At 43.9% G+C, this 23,152-nt stretch overlaps 1 protein-coding gene across 1 annotated transcript; it reads left to right on the top strand.

Annotated features, from left to right (window-relative positions):
* Window positions 1-3,830: 3,830 nt before the first annotated feature.
* Window positions 3,831-22,666, top strand: MATN3 (matrilin 3). Its single transcript, XM_086325645.1, has 8 exons — window positions 3,831-4,568; window positions 9,111-9,677; window positions 12,757-12,882; window positions 13,658-13,783; window positions 15,354-15,479; window positions 18,802-18,927; window positions 19,527-19,637; window positions 22,472-22,666. Exons 1-8 carry the CDS (start codon window positions 3,956-3,958, stop codon window positions 22,525-22,527), a joined length of 1,851 nt encoding a protein of 616 aa, XP_086181771.1. The 5' UTR covers window positions 3,831-3,955; the 3' UTR covers window positions 22,528-22,666.
* The last annotated feature ends 486 nt before the right edge of the window (window positions 22,667-23,152 follow it).

Raw genomic sequence — 23,152 nt, 5'->3', positions numbered from 1 at the left:
TCAGATGGTAAAGAATCCACCTGCAATTTGGGAGACCTGGGTTTGATCCCTGGGTTGGGAAGATCCCCTGGAGGAGGGCATGGCTACTCATTCCAGTATTCTTGCCTGGAGAATCCCCATGGTCAGAAGAGCCTGGTGGGCTACAGTCCATGGGGTTGCAAGGAGTTGGACATGACTGAACGACTAAGCACAGCACCAGAGGAGTGGTAGCTGAAACCACATCAGATGAAATTCCTGACATAGATGGTACATAACCAAAGAAGCCCTAGTCATTCAGATTTCCCACCCCAGCAGTTTATTCTAGGGAAAGAACAATAAATCATCACAAATCTGTCATCTGGCTCTTCCATCTCTCCTTTTCCCCCTTTATCTCAAGACCAGCATATTCCAGATTGAGGCTGCCCCTTAAGTTTGAGTGCTGGAATGAAGATGTAGATCTATGAAAGACACATAACAGAGCAAGAAGTAAATTTTTGTTGCTAGAAGACCCTGAGGTTTTGGAGTCATTCGTTACCAGAGCATAACCGAGCTTGAGTGGAGTGATAAAGAAATAGTTTCTTAGAACTGTAAAAACAAGAGAGCAGTAGTAAAGTGAGTTTTTAAAGGAAGCTATGCATAATTAATGGCACCCCACTCCAGTACTCTTGCCTGGAAAATCCCATGGGCGGAGGAGCCTGGAAGGCTGCAGTCCATGGGGTCGCTAAGAGTTGGACACGACTGAGCGACTTCACTTCCACTTTTCACTTTCATGCATTGGAGAAGAAATGGCAACCCACTCCAGTGTTCTTGCCTGGAGAATCTCAGGGACAGGGGAGCCTGGTAGGTTGCTGTCTATGGGGTCGCACAGAGTTGGACACGACTGAAGCGACTTAGCAGCAACCCATAATTTACTCCCTAACCTAACCAAATAGGTTTACCCTCTACCTATGCCTACCTGCAAATGTGCTGAAACAGACCATTACAGTTCATGTTGCTTCTCCCCCTGCATTTCTTCAGAGAAGGAGCCTGTGGTGGAGGAACACCAACTCCCCCGCTAGAGGAGGCCAGAGGAAGGGCCTGTGCAGAGCCCTTGTCCAGCACAGAGCGGCTCTTGTCAGGCAGCGGAGTGAAATGGAGCAAAGCCATTTCCTCAGCATCCTTCGACTCTTGGAAAAAGTAATGCCAGGTTATTTCTTCTCTGACAAGTAATCTATCATGCCTGTTTACTATCCTGCCAAGGTAGGGCTAAATATCAGCCCTGTTCGTGAACTTTTATTAATATTTCCTGAAATCGTGGTCCCACTGTAGACTATAAACCTGCACACAGTGAGGGAGAATTTACAGCAATTCAACAGTGAACAATGCAGGCATCAGCTCTGTGCTCCTGGAGCCTATAGTTGAGTGGGGTAAAGAAGTAAATACACTATATATACATATATTGGAGAAGAAAATGGCAACCCACTCCAGTACTCTTGCCTGGAAAATCCCACGGACGCAGGAGCCTGGTAGGCTGCAGTCCATGGGGTCACTAAGAGTCGGACATGATTGAGCAACTTCACTTTCACTTTTCACTTTCATGCATTGGAGAAGGAAATGGCAACTCACTCCAGTGTTCTTGCCTGGAGAATCCCAGGGATGGGCGAGCCTGGTAGGCTGCAGTCCATGGGGTCACACAGAGTTGGACACGACTGAAGCGACTTAACAGCAAGAGCAGCAGCATATACATGTGTATATAGTACACTTTATATATATGTGAAACACACAGATATTGATACTGTATATATGTATATATACATGAAACACAGGTATTGATACCATAATAAATTGGAAAGGAAGAAAGAGTAGGAAAGAATCTAATTAAAACAGTTTTTCAAACTGCTGACTGGGAAACAGTGAATCATGAACTCTGTTTAGAGGTTTATGACCAGATCTTTTTTTTTTTTTTAATTTTATTTTATTTTTAAACTTTACAATATTGTATTAGTTTTGCCAAATATCGAAATGAATCCGCCACAGGTGTACCTGTGTTCCCCATCCTGAACCCTCCTCCCTCCTCCCTCCCCATACCCTCCCTCTGGGTCGTCCCAGTGCACCAGCCCCAAGCATCCAGTATCATGCATCGAACCTGGACTGGTGACTCGTTTCATACATGATATTATACATGTTTTAATGCCATTCTCCCAAATCTCCCCATCCTCCCCCTCTCCCTATCAAGCTACCAACGGTATTCTTCACAGAGCTAGAACAAATAATTTCACAGTTTGTAAGGAAATACAAAAAACCTCGAATAGCCAAAGCTATCTTGAGAAAGAAGAATGAAACTGGAGGAATAAACCTACCTGACTTCAGGCTCTATTACAAAGCCACAGTTATCAAAACAGTATGGTACTGGCACAAAGACAGAAATATTGATCAATGGAACAAAATAGAAAGCCCAGAGATAAATCCACACACATATGGACACCTTATCTTTGACAAAGGAGGCAAGAATATACAATGGATTAAAGACAATCTCTTTAACAAGTGGTGCTGGGAAAACTGGTCAACCACTTGTAAAAGAATGAAACTAGAACACTTTATAATACCATACACAAAAATAAACTCAAAATGGATTAAAGATCTCAACGTAAGACCAGAAACTATAAAACTCCTAGAGGAGAACATAAGCAAAACACTCTCCGATATACATCACAGCAGGATCCTCTATGACCCACCTCCCAGATCTTTTTTTAAAAAAATGAAACAGAACTGAATGGACATGAATAAAGCAGATTAATTAGAGTCTGTCACATGTGGTAAGGGTAAACACTGTTTCAGGAAACTACTATTTCTGTTGTATATAACACTACTAGATATTTATGTCGCTCTCAAATTATGATATAAAATGTAGCTGTTACAGTGGATAGTTGGGCTTCCCTGGTGACTCAGTTGGTAAAGAATCCTCCTGCAATGCAGGAGACTGGGGTTTGATCCTTGGGTCAGGAAGATCCCCTGGAGAAGGAAATGGCAACCCACAGTCCATGGGGTCGCAAGAGAGACACAGCGTGGTGACTAAACCACCACCAACACAGTGGATAGTAGTAAAAATAAGTTTGAAAAAACTAAGATATAGGGATGTCCCAATGCCAAGGCCACAAGGTGGGAACAAGCTTGGCATCCCCAGGACAAGGGGAAAGCCTAGTGTGGTTGATGCATGGAGAGAAGAGTACAGTTTCAGATGTGGTCAGTGTGGTCAAGGAGGTGGCCATGCAAAGGAGTTTGGAGTTTATTGGAAGTGAAGTTGCAAGGTTTAAGAAGTGATCTTAAGGTTACTATGTGGAGTGTAGATATTAAAAGGCAGCAGTCTGAAAGTAGGAAGACCACACAGGATCTGTTGGGACTCAAGTTCATTGCCGTGTTTTACCATCCAGCTCAGCAGTGACCTGCTTTTGGAAGCCTTCCTGGTTTCCTCAGGCTGAGCCAGTCTCTCCTTGACCTCAGTATATTTCCTTAGACAGGTACACCATTGATGCTTCTGTCTCTACCCATGGGCTACGAGTTCCTGGAGGGTCCCCTGGGTGGCCTCCAGCCCTGTGCTGCCACCACCATCACCCCTGGGGGAGGAAGTGGGATGGAGGAAGAGCCTTTGAAGCCTGTGGTACAGGCTGTCCTTCCAGCTCACAGAGGGCTCTCTGGGGAATGTATGTTTGACTTTCTATTCCTGGTAATATAAGTTCAAATGTTTAGGATGTTTGAAGTTAGGATGAAAGTATTTCTATTTACGCTGCTAGCATCTGTGAGGTTTTTTTTTTTTTAAGGAGAGCCCACAGCAAAACTTGGGTTCCCTGGCTGGGGAAGAAAATGTAGTTGTGAGGAGCTAGGGGAAACCCTTGAGGTGGGCAAACCTGGATGGAGCTGGACCGTAAAGCCTGGGCCTCCTGAACTGGGAGCTTGGGGGTCAGGAGGGCGAGTTGGGGGTCGACCAGGCCCCGGGTGTATGGCCAGACAGAAATTTCGAGAGGGGCAGAACCTGGCCAGGAGGCAGCGGACCGAGCCCACCAGTCGAGACCGGAGCAGCGGCGGGCCGGGTTCGGGCACCGCGCCCCTGGCCGACGGGCCCCAGACATTCCAGGTCCGCCGCGGGTATGCCCTGGACCAGGCGGCCCGCTGCCCTGGACGGGTTCGCGGGCTGGGCCTAGGCCGAGGGGCGGGGCCTACGGCCGAGGGGAGGAAGGACCCCAGGCTGCAGGGCGGGGCTCAAGGCTGCAGGGGCGGGGCCCACGGCCGCGGGACCTTTAAATTGGCCGCCCGGGCGCTGGTCACCCGCCAGCCACTGACCCAGTCACCGATCGACGACCCACCGACGGACACGGGCAGCAGCGCGGAGCCCACCATGCCGCGCCACCTCCCGGGACTGCTTCTCTTGCTCTGGCCACTGCTGCTGCTGCCACCACCCCCCGCCGCCCCCAGCCCCATGGCCCGCCCGGGCTTACGCAGGTTGGGGACTCGCGGCCCAGGGGGCAGCCCCGGACGCCGGGGCCCCGCTCCTGCCGCCCCCGCCAGCGTGCCCTACTCCGGGACCGGCCAGCCCGGCGGGGCCCGCGGCGCAGGTACACGGCCTGGGCGGGAACGGGAGAGGGATCCCAGACCGAGAGGGACAGGAGAGGGTCTCAGGGAAGGACACCCGCTTGGAGCGAGGGAGATCCTGGACCAGGGCCCGGCGGGCTGGATGGGTGGGCAGGCGAATGTGGAGTCAAATAAGGAAAATCCTTGGTCACCCACCAAGTATTCCCTTCACCCCAGCCCAAGCCAGACGTGGTGCAGGAGACAGATCCCCTCCCCTGCGGGACAAATCCTGTGGGGAAACTGAGGTCCAGAGAAGGGAAGGGAGATGCCCAAGGTCCCTCATAGCCAGGGCTAGACTTCCCTTCTCCTGAAGCTCAGACTCCAGCAGCTGCCCCCTGAGACTTGGGCAGAGAGGATGGGGCAGCTGTGGGAACAGGTAGGGGTGCCTCACAGCTCTCTGTCCCAGACCCCGCCTCTTGTTCAGCTTAGTAATCTTTCCCTGAAATTCTGCTTTCAGTTCTCTGGCTGATTGCACCACAACCCCAACCTGTGCTCTCTTACATGCTCAAATACCCAGGACACTTTGGGTCTTTGGTGAACAATCGCAATTCACTTGTGGGTCAGTAGTTGATTCTTGGGGCAGAGGAAACCTCTTAGAGAGCAGAGTTGGAAGGTGATCCAACACAGCCCCTGACAGCACATACAGGGGAGCCGAGCAAGGTGAGAGAATCCAGCAAATCAGGGTCAGAGCCAGGAATAAAGCTCGGGGCGCAGATATTCCAAGTGTGTGTCTTTTCACTGCTTCAGGCTACCAAGCTCTTAGTGTGGTTTACATAGGATTTTTTATCTTCATTACCAAAAAGTCCAGCATCAGAGTTGTTAAAGAGAGGCAGCACCAAACCATTTTCTGGATGTCTAGTCTCATCGGCCAGTGATGCTTCACGCCCCAGGTTGATTTGTGTTGTCCACAATGCACCTTTTGAGTAATGTTGAGGAAAAACAGAAAGGATTCTTTCCTGCATCAGCTCCAGTGGGCTGGATTTGCTATGGCAAGAGCATTGTCATTGAGACAGGGAGTCACAATGGTTATATACAGCCTGACCAGTGGGTTGCTTCAGGTCAAGAATGAGGATAGGGAAGAAGTCTTTCTCCTAGAGATTATTTTATCTCTGGTCTGATCCACATTCCTTGGGGAAGGGACTAGAAAGAAAAGGAAGGATTTCTTATGGGGTAGTCAATGTTTCCCCTGAGCAGCATTGGTCCTTTATTACTTGAAATAAAAACCAATATTAAATGATAATTCTTTAATAAGCACCATATTCCACTCTTTTTCAAATTCTTTTCTTTTTGCATCCAGAAATTGCTAGGCTTTGCTATGGACTTTTATTTCTAGCGGAGTTCTCAGAAATTGACAATTATTATGAGTAAGGAAACATTTTTGGAAATTCAGATTCTCATTTTCTTGATTTCTAAGTGCTGTTATCTAGAAAAGGGGAGTGAGATTCAAAAACAATGAATGCAAAGGGGGTCTGAATCAGGAAGTAAGCAGATGCTCACAGAACGTCCTGCCAAGCCCCCTGTATTTTCTATTCCTGCTGTAATAAATTACCATGAATTTAGTGGCTTAAAACAGCACACATTTACTGTCTACGAGTTCTGTAGATCAGAAGTCTGACACTAGTCTCTCTGAACTAAAATTAAGGTATCAGCAGGGCTGCTTTCCTTTTGGAAAGATCTTAGAGGAGAATCCATTTCTTTGCCTTTTTCACCATATAGAGGTGACCCTCATTCCTTGGCTCATGACATTTTCCCTCCATTTTCAAAGCCACCAAAGGCAAGATGAGTCCTCACATGTCATCTCCTAGATCTCCTCTTCTGCTTCCCTATTCAACTTTTAGGAGCTGGATCCATCAGTATAACTGCCCCATCTCAAATCTTCAATGGAATCACACTTGCAGAATCTCATTTACCTTGTAAATAAACATACTTACAGGTTCTGGGAATTAGGTCATGGACATCTGTGAGGGGAGGGTATTATCTTATCCTGCCCACTACACCCCTGTAACCCCCATAGATGATTCCCTGCGAAAAATCAAGTGAAGAAGGAAAGGAATCCTGCACATTTACTTGCAAGAACGTAACCTCAACATGAGTAAAGACACCATTTGGATGTTAGACACAACACTGTCAGATACAGGGTTCATATCATATGTAGTTTTCCTTTTACTCAAATTATGCAAATACAGCCAGATCCATCTCCTGGAAAGATTTTTCTTCTTCTTTGCTCTCAATGCATGGTAATCAGGGATGAAATGAAATTCTGAAGTTTTTTTTTTTTAAAAAAGAATTAACTCCTTTTGACTTAGCTAAATATATGACGTGTAGCATATTCAGACTGATGACTCAACATCACCAAGCAAGATATTTACTAGGTACTTGAGATAATGTTAATTTTGGTGGCAGAAAATGTTGCCTCAGAGAGGTAATCATGCAATGAAAAGTCCCTTTGGGCTGGGAGTCTGGAAACCTGGAGTCCAATCTATATTCTATCACTTTCTAGCTCTACACCTCTCTGTACAAGGGTATAAAAGCAACTCTAACTTGCATCTCTAATTGCATCTCTAACTTGACAAGGTTGTTGGGTTGAAATCCTGTGTTATCTAAAGTGTTATTGAAAGTAGGATTTATTTATTGTCTTAATTAATACCTCTAGGAATCAGGCTGAAAGCAAGAGGATATTTACCAGTTGTTGTTGTTTTTTAAACTATACGGAGGCATAATTCCTATTGCAGACAGGGCTTTTCTGTCATCAACTGCTTAGCTAGGAATTTAATTTTGAATAAATAAATACCTACACTTTTTCCCCTTACACACTGAGTAAATTGCTCTCTTAGAGTTTCATCAATTTCCAGCCAGCCTCTTATTAGAAAAGGAAAGAACCCTGAGTGACATTTCATGCCAAAGGATCTCATTTTGTTTCAGGGCTTGGGTGTGTGTGTGTGTGTGTGTTTTGGGAAAGAAGGAGGAATGGCTGCTCTCTTGGATTTGATTTGGGTGGCTAGGAATGGAGAAGGCAATGGCACCCCACTCCAGTACTCTTGCCTGGAAAATCCCACGGGCAGAGGAGCCTGGTGGGCTGCAGTCCATGGGATCGCTAAGAGTCGGACAAGACTGAGCGACTTCCCTTTCACTTTTCACTTTCATGCATTGGAGAAGGAAATGGCAACCCATTCCAGTGTTCTTGCCTGGAGAATCCCAGGGACGGAGGAGCCTGGTGGGCTGCTGTCTGTGGGGTCGCACAGAGCGACTTAGCAGCAGCAGCAGGAGAGGGAGGAGTATAGAACGAGATTAGACGGGGAAAGGATAAGAAGGATGTGCTGAAAACAAAACTGTATTGTGTCTCTACAATGTGCTAGGTCCTTTTGTGTGGGAATGATACATGTTCCTGGAGGGCAGGTAATCTGGCTTATTATGATTATTATTTTTGTAGCCCCTTGGTTTAATACACGGTGAAAGTGAAGTTGCTCAGTTGTGTCTGACTCTTTGTGACCTCATGGACTGTAGCCTACCAGGCTTCTCAATCCATGGAATTTTCCAGGCAAGAGTACTGGAGTGGGTTGCCATTTCCTTCTCCAGGGGATCTTCCCAACCCAGGGGTCAAACCAAGGTCTCCCGCATTGCAAGCAGACACTTAAAAAAAAAATATTTGGGGAATGAAAAAATGAAAGAGAGGTGACTAAGAGAATTTGGTGGGGGCAGTAGTATAGATACCAGGTCAGAATCTCTGCTTCTTGAAACAAGACATGCTGACAAAGACAGATCTCAACGTGGACCAGACAAAGTGGTCACCCTTCTTTCTACTTTTCAAGGTTTAAACTCAGGGCTATTTGGACCTCAGAGTTCACTAAACATGAGTGAATGACCAGATGGAGGGAGAATTTAGGGCTGCTCTGGAGAAGGAAATGGCAACCCACTCCAGTGTTCTTGCCTGGAGAATCCCAGGGATGGGGGAGCCTGGTGGGCTGCCGTCTATGGGGTCGCACAGAGTCGGACACGACTGAAGTGACTTAGCAGCTGGAGCAGTTTTCAGCACATTGAAAGTGGAGAAAAAGAAGGAAGTCACCAGGAGAGCACCGGAGTGCCTCGCCCCACAGTCTGCCGTTGTCTGAAGGGCTGTGAGGCTTGAGCAGGCAGTGGAGGGGGCATTGAGGCTGCCCTGAGTTCAGTTCAGACAGGGTTCAGGGATGGCCAAGGTGCCCAAGAGAGGCCTGGAGTCCATTCATTCCTGGGCGTCAAGAGGAACCTTTGAACAAAACTTTAAGCAGAAGGATGAAACTTTCCAAGTGAAAAGTTCAGGACATTCAAATAGGGGAGTTCTTTGAGGAAATGTCACACCTCTATGTGAATTCTCGCTGGGGAATCCTGAAAGGCCTCAGTGCTTTCAACCACCAAAGGGAGGGTGGTCTTCAGGAAGACAGCAGAGAGTGGGGTATCTGGGGCCAAGGATGCTGGTCGCAACATTCCCCTTCTGACTGTGATCCGCTCACGGATTAGCCATGTACTGTTCCCCATGCCCTTCTTTGCAGGTGTTTGCAAGAGCAGGCCCTTGGACTTGGTGTTCATCATCGATAGTTCTCGTAGTGTACGGCCCCTGGAGTTCACCAAAGTGAAAACCTTTGTCTCGAAAATAATCGACACTCTGGACATCGGGCCGATGGACACGCGGGTAGCAGTGGTGAACTACGCCAGCACCGTGAAGATCGAGTTCCATCTCCAGACCCACTCGGATAAGCAGTCCCTGAAACGAGCCGTGGCGCGGATCACGCCCTTGTCTACGGGCACCATGTCAGGCCTGGCCATCCAGACGGCGATGGATGAAGCCTTCACAGTAGAGGCAGGAGCTCGAGGGCCCTCTTCCAACATCCCCAAAGTGGCCATCATCGTGACCGACGGGCGGCCCCAGGACCAGGTGAACGAGGTGGCGGCACGGGCCCGGGCGTCCGGTATTGAGCTGTACGCCGTGGGCGTGGACCGGGCCGACATGGAATCCCTCAAGATGATGGCCAGCGAACCCCTGGACGAGCACGTTTTCTACGTGGAGACCTATGGGGTCATTGAGAAACTTTCCTCTAGATTCCAGGAGACCTTTTGTGGTAAGTCTTTGCTTCTAGTTAGAAAAGATGTTATAGTCAGACATCATGTGTCCGAAGAAAAAGAGATTTATTCTTTTCTCTTTGGTGCAAATTTTATGGAAAACTTAAATATAAGCAACGTTTTTTTGGTATGTGACGGTTTTTTTTTTTTCTAAACTTAAGCATACTTTGTTGGCTTAGGAATATAGAGCTGCCTTATGTATAAGTTGGTTTGCTCATAAAATCTTCCTGTTTGCATTAGAAATGTGAAGTTCTGGAAATATCCAGGGTAAATGATCCTGCTGTTCCCTGATGGGGTCAGAAAAAAATACAAATAAAAAACCAGACACCTCTCTTCTCCCCTCTGCCCACCGCATTTTTTCCAGATATTTTCTTTAGTTTTACCATCTCTAGATTTAACAGAACTCTGCTTGTTTTTTTTTTCTCAGAAGACAGGGACTGCATCTGTCCCTGGAAAGATTGGCTGGCTTCTTGTCCAGCATAAATGTCCATTGGAGTGTATACTTAGCAAATACTCCAGTTTTCAGATTCGGCTGTTTCTCTGATTATTCCTTGTGGAGGAACGGGATTAAGAACCACGGAGACTAGGATTTCAGCTCATTTTTGAGATAGCAAGATGTAGGCTATTTTTTGGTTCTTTATTTTAATGTTTTAAGTTTTAAATTATTCTGCTACTGCCCTCCCTCTCCTTTCTTCCTTTAGGATGGAGTTTAAATTAAATGCTGATTTAATTAGAATTTTTAGCATGAAACAGTCAAACCCATGAATATGAATCCATTCAAGGCTCAGTTTTATCTTTAGTCACTGATCAGAATTGTGAATTTGTGGGACTCGAACTTTTTAATTTTTACTTTTAAATTTATTTTTTGTTTTTCTTTAAAAAATTTATATCTTCCTTTGTTTCTATCTATATTCATTTTTTTAAAGTCATTTGGAGATAATCTTTCAAAACTTTGTAGAATTATCCAAGCAGATGTGGACAAATTTCTAGTTCAGGTGAATTTTAAAGTGTAGATAACTTTTGCCATATAATTTATCCTACATTTGTTTTCTCAATATGTGTTTATCGATCACTGATGATACAAAGATAAAGGTAATCCCTGCCTACCATCAAGCATAAGTCTAGGGCTGGAGCTGAGACAAGCAAGTGAACCAATAATTATTGTTGTCAATTTCAAGGAGACTTTATACATAAATGAAAGTGAAACTCAGTAATCAACAGTTTGTCAGGAAATGGGAGATGAAGTCTCAGTCTGGAGCGAATTCTGACCTCATCTCAGCCAGACCTGGCAGGGGGCCTCTTGTGTTTCCTGCCTTAGGACACTGGGTCTTCTCAAGCTGTCCTTGGCTTTGGTGGCATCAACTTGGCAGTCATTGGTTTTCCAAAAGAAAATAGCTTTCTTTCTCCCAGGAAACCCCTCCTGTATTTGTGGGTGAGAACTTTTCCATGAAGATGCTGTTCTGTGGCAAGGTTGGGCCTCAAAGCTAGCACCTGGGGAAGGGCTTGAAGGACATAAAGTAACAAGTGGTGAGTGGCCACCTTTTCATCCTGGTACAAGAGACCTGCTTGTTCTGGGGGAAAATGTTCTGTCTTTGGAAAAAAAGACTGAGGGGCAGCTGTTGTAGTCAACCGACTGGAAAGATTATTCCATGAAAAGGCCCTTCTTGGAAAAATATTAGCCTTGTCCTGTTGCTAGAACTGTGGGGGCTGGGTGAACTGCCACAGGGATGCCAGCCTCCTCCAACAGGCCTCCTTGGTTTCTCAGAAATGACCAAATTCATGATTCTTTTTTCAAAACATGTCGCTTGGGAAAAAAGTCTGACATAAAAATGGCTCCAGGAGCAAAAAGATGAGGATGCCATTTAGCTAATGTGTTGTGTTCTTCTTTTTCTTTTACCGACTCGTATATAGCAGATGGAGAAGGCAATGGCACCCCACTCCAGTACTCTTGCCTGGAAAATCCCATGGACGGAGGAGCCTGGTAGGCTGCAGTCCATGGGGTCGCTAAGAGTTGGACAAGACTGAGCAACTTCCCTTTCACTTTTCACTTTCATGCATTGGAGAAGGAAATGGCAACCTATTCCAGTGTTCTGGCCTGGAGAATCCCAGGGATGGGAGAGCCTGGTGGGCTGCCGTTTATGGGGTCGCACAGAGTCAGACACGACTGAAGCAACTTAGCAGCAGCAGCAGCAGCATATAGCAAATGGGGCTTCCCTGGTGGCACAGATGGTAAAGAATCTGCTTACAATGCAGGAAACCTGGGTTTGATCCCTGGGTTGGGAAGATCCCCTGGAGAAGAGAATGGCCACCCACTCTAGTATTCTTGCCTGGAGAATCCCTGGACAGAGGAGCCTGGCGGGCTATAGTCCATGGGGTCGCAAAGAGTCAGACATGACTGAGTGACTAACACTGTCACTTTCTTTTTCATACAACATATGAGTTTAGACTCCTTGCAGATATGAGAGTCACGTGTAGATACATTTGGGCTCAGGAACCCACACCATATATTTAAAAGGCAGTTACCTGCATTACCCTCCACCATTTGCATGTTCAAACATGTATTGGTACCCAAAGAGTGAGTGGATTCCAGGCCTAGTGCAATGCCTGGGGATGAATTCTGTTTAGACTCACACTATAAAACCCCTGGAAACTGGCTTCTGATTGCAGTGGGACAACTAGCTTGTAGAACTTCAGGAAGTACAATATTGTTCTCTTCTTGCTGTTGGAGAGCAAAAATCTTTTTCTCTGTCCAGGTGGATACATTGGATAAAACCCTGAATTGTCTGATTCATGTAACTGGTTTTAGCTCCAAATTCAAAAATCCCTTTCTCCTTTGAGAAACTCAACCACAAGATCTATGATTTTAAATTAGTAGCATTCCTAGTTACTAATTTAAACATTACTAAGAGTGGGGCAGAAATAAGCCAAGGGCAGAAAACAAATAGTCAATTTTTAGAGTGAACTAAAGATGGAATTGGAGAGGAATGTGCAGAGCGATTTTTTTTTTTGACAAGAGAGGAAGTATCTGAAATGCTTCTTATGTGTTGACGCTGACTGTTGTAAATTTCCTTTGCACAGCTCTGGACCCGTGTGCACTGGGCACACATCAGTGCCAGCATGTGTGTATCAGTGACGGGGAAGGCAGGCACCACTGTGAATGCAGCCAAGGATATTCCTTGAACGCTGATAAGAAGACATGTTCCGGTGAGGCCTGCTTAAGGGACAGTGGCTGACAGGGGCATATTTCGGGACTCACTCCCCAAGACTTTGGACTGGCCTTATGCTTTACTCTTAACTGCCTTGTGGCAGATTTACTGTTATCAACAACTTTCCTTGAAAAGTAACATGAGGAGGAAAGTGAGATAATACCTAAAACAATCTATTACAGCATTTATGGCTTGTTTTAGAGAGAAGGGTTAGTAGGGGAAAAGGACAAAACTCTTGGTCTTTTGAGGTTTTGGAATTTTTCCTGGATTTCATTTAATTAAATACAAGCTACTTTTACCTCTCTGTAACCCTAGATGCTCATGGAATCTAGAAGTGGAAGAAAACTTAGGGAGGTTCTCACTCGTCTGCTGTATGAATTACTCATATACTGTCAATGAAGAGTACAAATTAGGTCCATTTTGTTAGAGCCTAGAAAATAATTGTTGAGAGGAATAAAACTGAAGAGATCATTTGACTCAACCTGATCATTTTATAGAAAATGAAATTGAGATCCGTCCCCGCTGCCCCAAGAAGGGAGAAGACTTACCCCTGTAATGGGGTCTGTTAGTGAAAGAACCAAGATCAGGAAGTGAGTTCCAACCCTCCCATCCAGTAGGCATCCTCTTGTGTCAGACTGGCCCATTTCATTAGCATTGTGTGTGTGTGTATGTGTGTGTGTGTATGTGTGCATGGATGTGTGTGGTGTGGCCCATAGTTATTTGCTTACCATGTTTTCCATCTGTTGGCATTTGTCTTGGTTGTCTTTTGATAGCTATTGATAAGTGTGCTCTTAACACTCATGGCTGTGAACACATCTGTGTGAACGACAGAACTGGCTCTTATCATTGTGAGTGCTACGAAGGTTACACCTTAAATGAAGACAGGAAGACGTGTTCAGGTAAGTGGGGGCAGGGGCTTTACTATTGCCTCTCTGTTGGGGGGGTCATCTCAACGGGGAACTTGATATCTTTTTGTCTGTTGCCATCTTGGGCTTTTCCCATTTCTTATGAGACAAGTTAAAAATGGCAGTATGTTGTCTCGTGACCTACCTGTGTGAGTGTGTTGTTCATTTCCTTCTCTGTCCCCAGCCCTAATTGTCCTCTCCAGATGCTGAAGACAATTTAGTTAAAATCAAATAACAGCCCACCAATTTAGTTAAAATCAAATAAAAATAAAAAAAGAAAAGCAGTAACTCCGCAGTGGAGAGACCTGGCAGACACCACTTCCACTAAGTCATCAGAGCTGATGTCACCGGCAGCGACAGAGTGACGTCATGCTTCTCCTGCCGTCACATGACACACAGTGACGTCATGCTTCTTCTGTCGTCATGTTCTCAGGGCACAACAGCATTTCTGTGGTTTTCTTGCTAAAGATTTACGATCATGAGGAAACCTCAGACAAACCCAAACTGAGAGACATTCCAAAATGAGAGATGTTCCATGAAGTAATTTTTCAGTAGTTTTCAAAAGTGTCACAGTCATGAAAGGCAAAGAAAGACTGAGGAAATGTCCCAGGTTGGAGGAAGCTAAGGAGATGTGACAGCTTAAAGCAACATGTGAGCCTGGATTGGAGCCTGGGCCACAAAAAGGCATTTGTGGTAGAAACACTGGCAGACTTTGAATAACGTCTTTGGTTAGTTCAGGGCATCGTATCAGTGATTAGTTCCCTGGTTTTGGTCATTACTTATATAATGATGTGCTTATATAGGATGTTTACATTTGGGGAAATTGGATGAAGTGTAGGACTTCTCAAAACGAAAAGTTCACAAAGATAAACAATAGTTTAAAAATATCATGTCGGTAGAGAGAGAAGTGCACAAAAGTGCAGTTTGGGTCTTGAGTTCTGATGCTGTTCTGAGTCAGTTTATCTCCTTTAGACTCAATTTTCTCATTTATTACAGGAGAGGACTGAGCTACAGTTTCTTCAAACGTGGATTCTGTGTCTTTCTGAATCTAGTATAATTAGTTCCACAACTGTTGGAATCCCTCTGATTCAGCATAAATACAGCAAATCTAAAAGGAATGCTTTAGAAAGTATTTATGAGATACTTAGATTGTAAAAGCTCAGTATAGGGGACTTCCCTGGCAGTCCAGTGGTTAAGACCCCATGCTTCCAATGCAGTGACTGTGAGTTCAATCCCTGGTCAGGAAACTAAGATCCCATATGCCACATGGTGAGGCCAGACAAACAAACAAACCAAAAAAAAAAAAAAAAAAAAAGACCAACAATATAAACTCAGCATAGATTATGAAAAGGAGTAGGGGAAAATAGAAGACTAAGTATTGTGTGTGTAGGAGTTTGTTTTACTCAACTAACTTCTAGTAAGAGCAAATATTACTGATGGCTTTGAGTGGTTTCTAGTAAGTTCTCCTTTTTTGCATTGCTAGCTGCAAATAAGATTTCTACATATGGGTAATAAAAGACCTTTCCGCATTTAATTTCTTTTCTTCTGGACTTCCACTTGGCAGCTCAAGATCAGTGTGCTTTGGGCACGCATGGCTGTCAGCACATTTGTGTGAATGACAGAGCTGGGTCCCACCACTGTGAGTGCTACGAGGGCTATACTCTGAATGAAGACAAAAAAACGTGTTCAGGTAAGGTCCACTCAGTAAATTCTTTCGTATGGGACCTTTTCTACTGCAGTGAAACCAACTTTCAGTTCACCATGAGAGAGATTCTTAAACGTAAGGGAAGCAGTTGGACTTCAGACATTCTACCATGCTTACAGACCAAGGCACACACTGCTAGGCGGCAATGAGCTCACTAGGTTTTGCAAACATAGCTCACTTCAGAAGATTACTGGGTAATGGGCAGGGAGTGGGGGATATAAGAAAAGCTAATTGGATGTACGGTCCAGGAAAATTTTATATCTCTGAAAAGCAAATAGGAAACTTTGGAGGAAGTCAGTGGGACAGTAACTATTTGGTGTGATAGGCTGAACTGATCTTTTTCCAATTAAAACTAGACCTGGAACTTTTCTGTAGTGTTCGACTTAAAGCTGGATCGTTTTTAGTGAAGGAGGCTTTGTAAATGACTGAATTAGACCCACACAGATCTTCCAGTAAGTTTGAAGCAAGTCCTTCCCTGACAGTTTCTAGATGATCAATCTTGGGTGAATCTGAGGCTTATGACTTGGTGAGGGAGCCCGTGCCAGAACTGCTAATCCTCATTAATTTGATTTAAACTCACTGGGAGAACAGAGTGGCATTTATAATGTAAAAGCAGTCCTCTGAGAAATTCCTAACTCTCAAGGTGGTGTTTAATTTTGGCATATTCAGTATTTTTTTTTTTTTTTTTTTAGATTTTATGTATACTCTCCTCTTCCTTGAGGAGGTGTAATATGTGACCTTTTCAAGAGAGATTAAAGGAAGTGGCACATCACCAATCGCCCTTTAAAAAAGAATGAGATCAATAAAACAGTACTGAACCCCTATTTTGTTCCCAGGACTGTGCTTAGCCGTGTGAGCATGTAAGGAAGCATCAGCTTCTGCCTCTGAGTTACGACAGGTTGGGTGCAAAACCAAAAAAGCGTCATTTTTTTTTTTTTAAAACATTGGAGGATAATTGCTTTACAATGTTGTGTTAGTTTGTGCTGCACAACAACGTGAATCGGCCATAGGGATACATATATCACCTCCCTCTTGGGCCTCCCTCCCACTCACCTCCATCCCACCCCTTTAAGTCATCACAGAGCGCTGATCTGGGCTCCCTGTGTTATATAGCCGCTCCCCACTAGCTATCTGTTTTACACATGGTGGTCTATATATGCCAATGCCACTGTTTTAATTACTCCCGAACCAGTACCTGAAGAAAGCAGCGACTGGTAGTGAGAGTCCATAACTAAGGAGAGGCTAGGGGTGGCCGAAGGGCTGGGACTGGAGGAGTGGAGCGGGTATGGGCAAGGGGAGGGGCTTGTGTCAATTTGTTGAGGTGGGTGGGACTAAATCACAAGGGTGGGACTAAGTCCCCTGGGTGGAGAGGATTCAAGGCTGCTCTTCTCTGAAGACCTTCGAAAAGGAAACAAAATGCATTTACATGTAAACTAACAGATATTATGGAATAAAATGAACCACTTTATTAAAAAGAAGAAATCAAAGGAGATTTTCAGTTAAGACAGATTTCAGTTAAGGCAGCAGTTCCAGGTAATGGTTCACCCACGTTCTTCAGTGTCTGCTGGGTGCCATGTGCTGTCCCAGGCATTTTAGCAACAGTCACACATTTACTGATCACAGCAAATTTACTCATAGCAACTGAGTTACTTGCTGGTGGTCACTTGGCTAGTGAGTGGGAGAGCCAGGATTTGAACCCAGGCACTTGATCTGGTGGTTCGTAGTTCTCAAACACTGAGCTACACTGTCTCATGGTGCAAAGCACATGACAGCAAAAGGAGATAGAAAAAGAAAGATGCGATGGTGGGAAATCAATATTTATATATTTTACAGCAATAATGGGTGCCGTGCTAAAACTGGGGTACACAGCATGGGGCAGATCCCCTCTACTGGCTTGCCTTCCCCTCGCTGGGCAGTGGGAAAGCTAGTAAATTAACCGTGGGGCCCCAGATCGGGGGCTGAGGGCTGGAGGCATGTCCCCTTGTTATCTCTGGAGTCGCTGCTAAGCTGGGCTGAGGGAAAAAGAAATGCTCTGCTAGCAGGCATTTTGCTGGAAACATCTGAATTATAGTAGTGAAGGGAATATCAGTGTGAAAGTTGGAAAGACGTTGTGATTAGATTATCTAGGGCCTTCTGTGCCATGAAAAGCTCTTTTATAGGCAGTAGTGAGCTATAGATGAAGGTGAAAGAGGAGAGTGAAAAAGCTGGCTTAAAACTCGACATTCAAAAAAACTTAGATCATGGCGTCTAGACCCATCACTTCATGGCAAAGAGATGGGGAAACAATGGAAACAGTGATAAAATAAGCAGACTTTAAGAAAATCAACCCCAAATATACATTGGAAGAATTGATGCCGAGGCTGAAGCTCCAGTACTTTGGCCACCTGATGCAGGGAACTGACTCATTGGAAAAGACCATGATGCTGGGAAAGACTCAAGGCTGGAGGAAAAGGGGACAACAGAGGATGAGATGGTTGGATGGCATCACTGATTCAATGGACATGAGTTTGAGCAAGCTTTGGGAGATGGTGAAGAACAGGAAAGCCTGGCATGCTGCAGTCCATGGGGTTGCAAAGACTCAGACACAGCTGAGTGACTGAACAACAATAGTGAGCCATGGAAAGTTTGGAAGCATGCAATGACACTTAAGAGGAGATTTAGAGGGGAACAAATAGTTTGACTCCTGTAATGGCCGAGAAGGACCTATGAACCCCAGGAAGACTTTGCTCCTTGTACTGTATTTGTGACAGATAAAAAATACATTCTTATCCAACCATACACATCATCAGCACCATCATCATCGTTATTATTTTTCTCTCTGTGTGTGTGCATGAGCTCGCAGGACATTGTTTTCTGTACCACTTTAAGCATCAAAGACAGGCCCTCGGTCAATACAGTCTTTTTTTGTGCAGCATAAAATTTAACTCCGTGTGTGAGTAGGTCCCTAATAATTTATTTTTGGTAATGGTGAAGATGATCCATATGTAGCTGGAGAGCTTGGAGGTGTTATGGAAAGGCCAGAGGTAAGTTCTGGAATAGAATTAAGATGCAGTGCAGCCCTCCAGGACTGTGGCAGTGAAAAAAAGAGAGGCAGAACCCAAAATATTTGCAAGAAATAGCAAGAAAAGGGCTGTGGGGGAGGGATCAGGAAGAGGCTCCCTCCTTCTGAAACATGGGAAACTCTGATGACTGAAGGATTCATATGTGCCCACTTTGGGACCAAACCAAAGCTTCTTTCTCCCAGAAGTCTGTGTCGTTTCTGATTGTAATTTGTGAATATTCTCTCTCCTGCCCCAATCCTGGCCAGTTCTTAACCAGTGTGCCCTGGGCTCTCATGGTTGCCAACACATCTGTGTGTATGATGGCAATGCCTCTTATCACTGCGACTGTGACACTGGCTACACTTTGAATGAAGACAAGAAGACATGTTCAGGTAAAGATGGTCCCTTTAAGCCTCATCCATGCACTTAGACAGGAGTGAGCTTTCCTGTCTCCAAGTCGGAAGTACAGTTTTGAGTCTTGCCTCTTGGTCGGAATCCTCCAGTGGTTTCCAAATGTCTTCAGGATGGAATGTTTCTGCTTTTCCACCAGGCGACCTTCCTGCCATTGGTTTTTAAAGGAACCTCCACCCTGTTCTCCTTAGTGAACATTTTCATTTCTTAATGAAGACACAGTATCACAGGGAGATGGTCTTTATCTCTGCATTCTTGGCTTCTCCCTACATCCTGTTAAAACATTTTAACTTTGTATCATGGAGAATTTCTGATCATCACAAAAGCATTGAGAACAGTAGAACTCTCATATAACCATCACCTAGCTTTGACAATTGTAAACTTTTCCTCAACATCTCTGTTTCTTCTTTGACACATCCCACAGTCTTTCCTCCTCTTTCTGTGTGCTCTTACATCCTTTTATCTCCTAGAACACGCATGTAGCTTAAGTCTTAAAAATAAAAGTATTGAATCGTCGATTTCCCGATTTCCTATGATTTCTGATTAGCTGTAACGTTCTGTGTACTGTCACTGCCTCCAGCCATTGAAGAAGCACGAAGACTCATCTCCACAGAAGATGCTTGTGCGTGTGAAGCCACTCTGGCATTCCAGGATAAGGTCAACTCATATCTGCAGAGACTGAACTCCAAACATATCCTTTTTGGAAGGATTTCTGCTTCTGCTTGAAGCCAACCTAGGTCTTACAATGGACATTTGAGGACATGTCACAGGATAAGGGCCTTATTCATTAAATTTTAAGATGAACAGTAGTAATACACAGCCTTGATTTTTTAAGAGTTCTTTTTAAATATTTTAGGAGACTGTTACATCCATTTTTATTTGCATGTGAAAGCAGTGTAATTATTTTTCCAGTGCTTTTCCACAGCAGTATAAGCTCCTGCTGCTAAGTCACTTCAGTCGTGTCTGACTCTGTGCGACCCCATAGACGCCAGCCCACCAGGCTCCCCCGTCCCTGGGATTCTTCAGGCAAGAACACTGGAGTGGGTTGCCATTTCCTTCTCCAATGCATGAAAATGAAAAGTGAAAGTGAAGTCACTCAGTCATGTCCAACCCTCAGCAACCCCATGGACTGCAGCCTACCAGGCTCCTCCATCCATGGGATTTTCCAGGCAAGAGTACTGGAGTGGGGTGCCATCGCCTTCTCCGGTATAAGCTCCTAATTGAGCTCTATTTAACCAGGGCTATCATCCTGATTCCCTAATAGGACTTTCTTACTCAGAATCTGTACAAGACCAGTCAGCTGATGAATGGAGTGTGATAACTCAGATGATACACAGTTATACACTTTGTTTAGCCAGGTGGTCAAAGAGCAGGTTTCAAAATGTAACATGGTACCACCTCAGAAACTTTCAAAAGCAGTTCTTTAGCCAAAGGAGTAATTCAGGAAGAGTACTTTTTCTTAGTCCAGCTGAAGTTAACAACACTGTTCTCAGGGATCTTTGAGGAGTATTCAAACTGTGATAGTTACCGAAAGAGTGTGTGCTTGCTGCTCAAAAGTCAGTAAACAGGCCAGGTTGGTGGAAAGGAAAGTTTGCTTTATTTCAGATGCCGGCAACTGGGGGTGGTCAAGGGGTGAGAGGTTTTATAAACAGGGCGTGGAGGGCTAATGCAGAAACAGAACAGTCATCTCTAACAGTCATCTTCAGATTGGTCCTCGGTGGTTTGACCAGCATCATCTTGGTTGTTTTAGGTACACTTAACCTTCTCTTCCGAGGTCCATTTGTTCTCTTTTCTTTGTGGCCAGTTCTCTGAATTGTGGCAGCTTCTGTCTTGCCTGCAGTCTCGTCATCAGGTAGTTAACTTCTTCCACCTAGTGTTTTAGTATCAGTGAGACAGTTCACAGGATATGGCTCAGAATATTATAACCCTTGAGAAAGAACTGAAAGTCCCTGACTGTGCTTAATGACTATATTATTTAGTCTTTGACTGTTTTCGTTTCCAAATTTCTCATTTCTCTGATTAAGCTTATTCTTGGACTGAAGTTTTCCACAGACAAAAGGCAGGCAGAGGACATGGTAAGGGGGCCAGGACCAGAGGGTTCAGCGCTGTTCAGCAGGGCTACCTCAGAGCTTGCAGAGACATTCGAGGGATGTGAGGGGACACAGAGCATTTTAGAGGACCCTGTTTCCAAATCCTTCACTTCCGTAAATTGATCTGCTTACAATGCAACTTGGGGTCAGTTGGCAGTCTCTTTTCCCATCTCTCACTTCAGTGCCACCAATCTCTTAACTTTACACAAGAAAGGGATATCTCTTGCTTACCCTGAATTTTAATAAGGTGAATTTCTTGGAAAGGTAAAATCTCCAGAGAGCCAAATAAAAGGACAATTCAAGTTTTTTTTTTTCCCTAAGTTATTTATTTTTGGCCATGCTGGGTCTTTGTTGCTGCACACAGGCTCTCTCTAGTTGCACTGAGAGGGGGCTGTTCTTGTGGTGCATGGGCATCTCATTGCGGTGTCCTCTCTTGTCGGGGAGCCTGGGCTTTAGGGTACACAGGCTTCAGCAGTTGTGGCTGGGGGCATCTAGAGTGTGGGCTCAATAGTCGTGGTGGGCAGGCTTAGTTGCTGTGCAGCATGTGGAATCTTCCCGGACTGGGGATCAAAACCCATGTCCCTGCATTGGTGGTGGATTCTCAACCATTGTACCAGCAGGGAAGTCCCTCAACAGTTTTTTAAATTAAGGTTTCATAAACACATCTCTCCCAATTCGTTCCATTAAGAGATACCTTTCTAATTAAAATTTACCTTTTATTTTTTAATGATTTTATCTCAAAATTTATAATTTATTTGTTTGGATCAACTGTATGCCCATCATAGTTGTAATGATAACTCAACCAAGGTGATTAAAAAAATTAGAGCCTTTGGTCAAAAGAAAATTAGTTTAAAGGTGATCTAGACGTAAACATGTATGTGCTTGTTGTCTGTATAAAGTTTATGTCAGAAAGTGTAATAGAGTGATCAAGAACAGATTTTCAAGATTCAAGTAGAATAAAATTCTGTGGAAGCAGCAGAAAGGGAATACAAATTTAAGGAGATATTTTATTTTAGAAGAACAGTAGTAGTAAGAATTCAGTATGTTATTAATATTACATAGGATACATTTAAAAGATTGGTTTAAATTTTATTTTAAAACATCAATATTTATAATACAGCAAAATCGCATACTTTGTTACATAAAAGTTATGAAAATTTTCATATAATTTAAATATGCACAAGGTATTACTCGTCAAAATTATTTTAGGGGACAGATGAACAAAAATGCTTGAAGACTGCCACTTTATATCCTGCTCTCTAAAGAACAAAATATCTGAGTTTTAGACACATTAGATTTTTGGTGAGAAAATTTCACTCTTTTTGTTCCATTGAGAACTTACATTTTTCTTTTACCTTGTATTGAAGTGTCTTAAAGTGTGTTTACATTTTCTAATGTCTAAAAATATGTGGTTTTGGCCTTAACAACTAGTCACTCGATGACATTTTGGAGAAGCTGCAAGCAAATGAATATGGACAAGTACATCGTTAAACTACTCAAATGTTTTACCTGGAAATAACGAGCATTTGGTGTAGTAAATACTTCGGCATATTCAAATGTTCCTGCTACTAATCTGCCATTACAAATGCTTGAATGCTACCGAATCTTCTGGTGAACCAGTGTCATTTTTCTAAGGAAATAAATGTCCCTAATTAAGTGCAAATTTTAGTGTCTCTAAAGCTATGACTGTGAAATAGTTGGTAGAAAATACAAGAAAAGTTTTCATAATTTCTTTACTTCTTTACTAATTGAGCCATTTAATTTTAAAATGTTTGTATTAGTAAGATAACCATACTTAAATTGCAAACTTTTCATCTATATTTTTTTCTTGATATAGTATAATCCAGTCTTGTTACTTTAGAGTGTAACTTGTAGAGGGTATTTACACATAAAAGTTCATATAATTAAATTGAGATGAATATAATTTAGAACTATATCGCTAACACTTTTTGTTTTTTCTCATTTTTGCCAGGGTATTGTTGAAGCTGTGATCAGGAGATTGTAATACATATATCTAAATATAGTTAACAGATTAAGTGAGCTGTTACATACCATTTTTAATTCATTCTGATGTTAGAACGAGACACACACAGCTAAAGACTTAGTTGTGAATTAA

Source organism: Bos grunniens, chromosome 11 (genome assembly GCF_055505025.1).
Source record: "Bos grunniens cultivar Pamir isolate PY7600 chromosome 11, Bosgru_T2T1.0, whole genome shotgun sequence".
NCBI lineage: Eukaryota > Metazoa > Chordata > Mammalia > Artiodactyla > Bovidae > Bos > Bos grunniens.
The sequence above is the reverse complement of the archived record's forward strand: the minus strand, read 5'-3'. Positions and strand labels throughout refer to the sequence as shown.